Here is a 2,719-nt window from a genome sequence, read left to right on the forward strand (position 1 = left end):
GATCCCTGGGTTGGGAAGATCCCCTGGAGAAGAGACTGGCAGCCCACTCCAGTATTCTTGCCTGGAGAATTCCATGGACAGAGGAGCCTGGTGGGCTATAGTCTAGGGGGCTGCAAAGAGTCAGACACCACTGAGCAAATCACACACCCGCAATACAGGGAAAGAAATGAACCATGGCCCTGCGTCTCACCACATACAAAAGTTAATCGCAGATGAGTGGCTGTCCTAAATGTGAAAGCTGAAAGAAGAAAACTTCCAAAAGTTAGTGTGGGAAAATATCATGACCTTAGGGTAGGCAAAAATTTCTGAAATAAAAACCACTAATCCTTAAAAAAATTTAATAAGTCAGATCCCATTAAAATTGAGAACTTCTTTAATCAAAAAGAAACCAATAAGAAAGCAAAAAGACAAGTTCCCAGAAAAAGGCTTTTATTTATTTAAAATAGAGTATGTGTAAAAGCTGTTGCCCCAGTTATGAGTCTTAGCAGTGTCCAGGAGTAAGGATCTCATGCCTTTTGTTGTTCAGTCACTCAGTCGTGTCAAACTCTTTGCTGCCCCACAAACTATATAGCATACCAGGCTTCCCTGTCCTTCACTGTCTCCCAGAGTCTCCTCAAACTCATGTCCATTGAGTTGATGATGCCATCCAACCATCTCATCCTCTGACACCCCCTTCTCTTCCTGCCCTCAATCTTTCCCAGCATTAGGGTCTTTTTCCAATGAGTCAGCTCTTTGCATCAGGTGGCTGAAGTATTGGAGCTTCATCGTCAGTCCTCCCAATGAATATTTAGGGTTGATATCCTTACTGTCCAAAGGACTCTCTTGAGAGTCCTTGTAGTGCCTTGGTCTAGTCTATCAATCTAGTGATGCCAGTTTTTAATGAAACTTAGGACCAGCCAGTTAGGCACTTGCCTGTGGTTGACATAGACTAGTCACACAGACCTGTGTTCAAATATCAGCTCCCACTTAGACCCTTAGTCTTTCTAAAGCTCATCTGTCAGATATGTATACTCAGAGGAGCTGAACCAGGGCGATTGTGAGGACTGAGATGTCGCCAAGGCTTGGGCATGCTGCCTAGCACATCATGAGCACTCAGCACAGGGGAGCTGTCCCCAGGATAGTTAATGGTCACGACAGAATGTGTGTTTTATGTGATTGCAGGACAGGGGCACAAGGGCACAATCCAACTCTTTGTACCCCTTGACTTTTTCTGACCCTGGGAGAAGGGAGCATTGACCTTTCCTTCATCAGGCTGAAGATGCCTCTCTTTGGAAGTACGTTTAGTCCGAAGAAGACGCCCCCTCGGAAGTCGGCCTCTCTCTCCAACCTGCATAATGTGAGTATCAGCAGTGGTGTGCAGTGTGAACAGAGCCTCGAGCCTGGCCTCTTTTGGGAAGTGTGGTCCTCCAGAGGCATCCTCGTGGGAGGGTATCCTTTTAATTCATATGATTGCTATTGCTGAAAACATGTTTTAACTCCTATTTGGAAATTCTTATCAGAGCTGTTCAAGAACCATAAAAGACAGTCGTTCTCATTATGATTTTGGGGACCAAACGATCTTATCCAGTTTGACTTCAGTTGATTCCCAAGACTTGGCCAGGAATCAGTTTTTTAGTCATGTCTGAGAACAAATTCATTCTCAAAGGATGATGTTTTGCCAACATTAAAAACGTTCAAAAGGATTTGCCGCAGCTCCAAAGGCAATTTCCAAGCTCCTCCAGGATAGAGGGTTTGCATTCATTTCTGTATATCCAGTACCAGCCCTGGCCCACGGTGGGCGCTCAGTGAGCTGTAGAAACATCGAAAAACACGTTAAAGAACAGCTGCTACCACTAATTGGGTCTTAGCATTTTATGCCTTTTCCAGGACATATGTAGCTCCATAGGAAGCAAGTGATGGCTCAGGCTTACATTTAAAAAGACTTTTCACTTGACAAAAAATTTACAGTGAGACTTCTTAAACTGCCAAGTGCTCTATAGATATGAAATAATTCAGTTTGCAAATTTCATCATATATAGATTTTCTAGAAAACACTTGTTATATAAAGCAGTACTTTTCTTTTATAGTTTAAAAGTTTTTTGGTACCTTATTTAATTTTCTGACTTTATTTGAAAAAAATATTATTAAATGTGCCGAGTTATGATTAGAGAAAAAGAAATGAGTTGTTGGGGGTCACATAGTCGGGGGTTCCCATGTGGCACAAGGGTAAAGAAGCTGCCTGCCAATTCAGGAGACCCAGGTTCTATCCCTGGGTCAGGAAGATCCTCTGGAGGAGGAAATGGCAACCCACTCCAGTATTTGCCAGAAAAATCCATGGACAGAGGAGCCTGGCAGGCTACAGTTGGCGGGGTCGCAAAGAGTCTGATGCAGCTGAGTGCATGCAGGGGGTCTCACAGCTAGCAGAAGAGGTGCTGGGCCACAAGCCCGTGTACTCTGGCTGCCTGATGCCAGCGTGAACGTCTCACCCACAGTTGGACCGGTCAACGCGGGAGGTGGAACTGGGCCTTGACTACGGAACCCCCACCATGAACCTGGCTGGGCAGAGCCTGAAGTTTGAAAATGGCCAGTGGATAGCAGGTGGGCTGCATTTCCTGCCGTTTTGCCCCAGCAAGATGGTGGAGAGCAACCACCACTTGGTGACCGCTGGTTGTGCCCCTTCTGCCAGAGACGGGGATTAGTGGCGGTGTGGACCGGAGGGAGGCTCAGCGCCTGCGGAGAC

General features: G+C 45.8%; 1 protein-coding gene across 1 annotated transcript in view; it reads left to right on the plus strand.

The window, feature by feature from the left end:
• The first annotated feature begins 1,205 nt into the window (after positions 1–1,205).
• The window catches only part of CBY1 (chibby homolog 1 (Drosophila)), a 4,261-nt gene continuing 2,747 nt past the window's right edge, over positions 1,206–2,719 (plus strand). The window contains exons 1-3 of the mRNA XM_010845111.1: positions 1,206–1,336; positions 2,472–2,577; positions 2,666–2,719. Of these exons, the coding sequence (XP_010843413.1) occupies positions 1,259–1,336; positions 2,472–2,577; positions 2,666–2,719 (238 nt within the window). The 5' untranslated portion in view covers positions 1,206–1,258. The remainder of the gene's footprint in view (positions 1,337–2,471; positions 2,578–2,665) is intronic.

Source organism: Bison bison, unplaced genomic scaffold (genome assembly GCF_000754665.1).
Source record: "Bison bison bison isolate TAMUID 2011002044 unplaced genomic scaffold, Bison_UMD1.0 scf7180017864213, whole genome shotgun sequence".
Classification (NCBI taxonomy): Eukaryota; Metazoa; Chordata; class Mammalia; order Artiodactyla; family Bovidae; genus Bison; species Bison bison.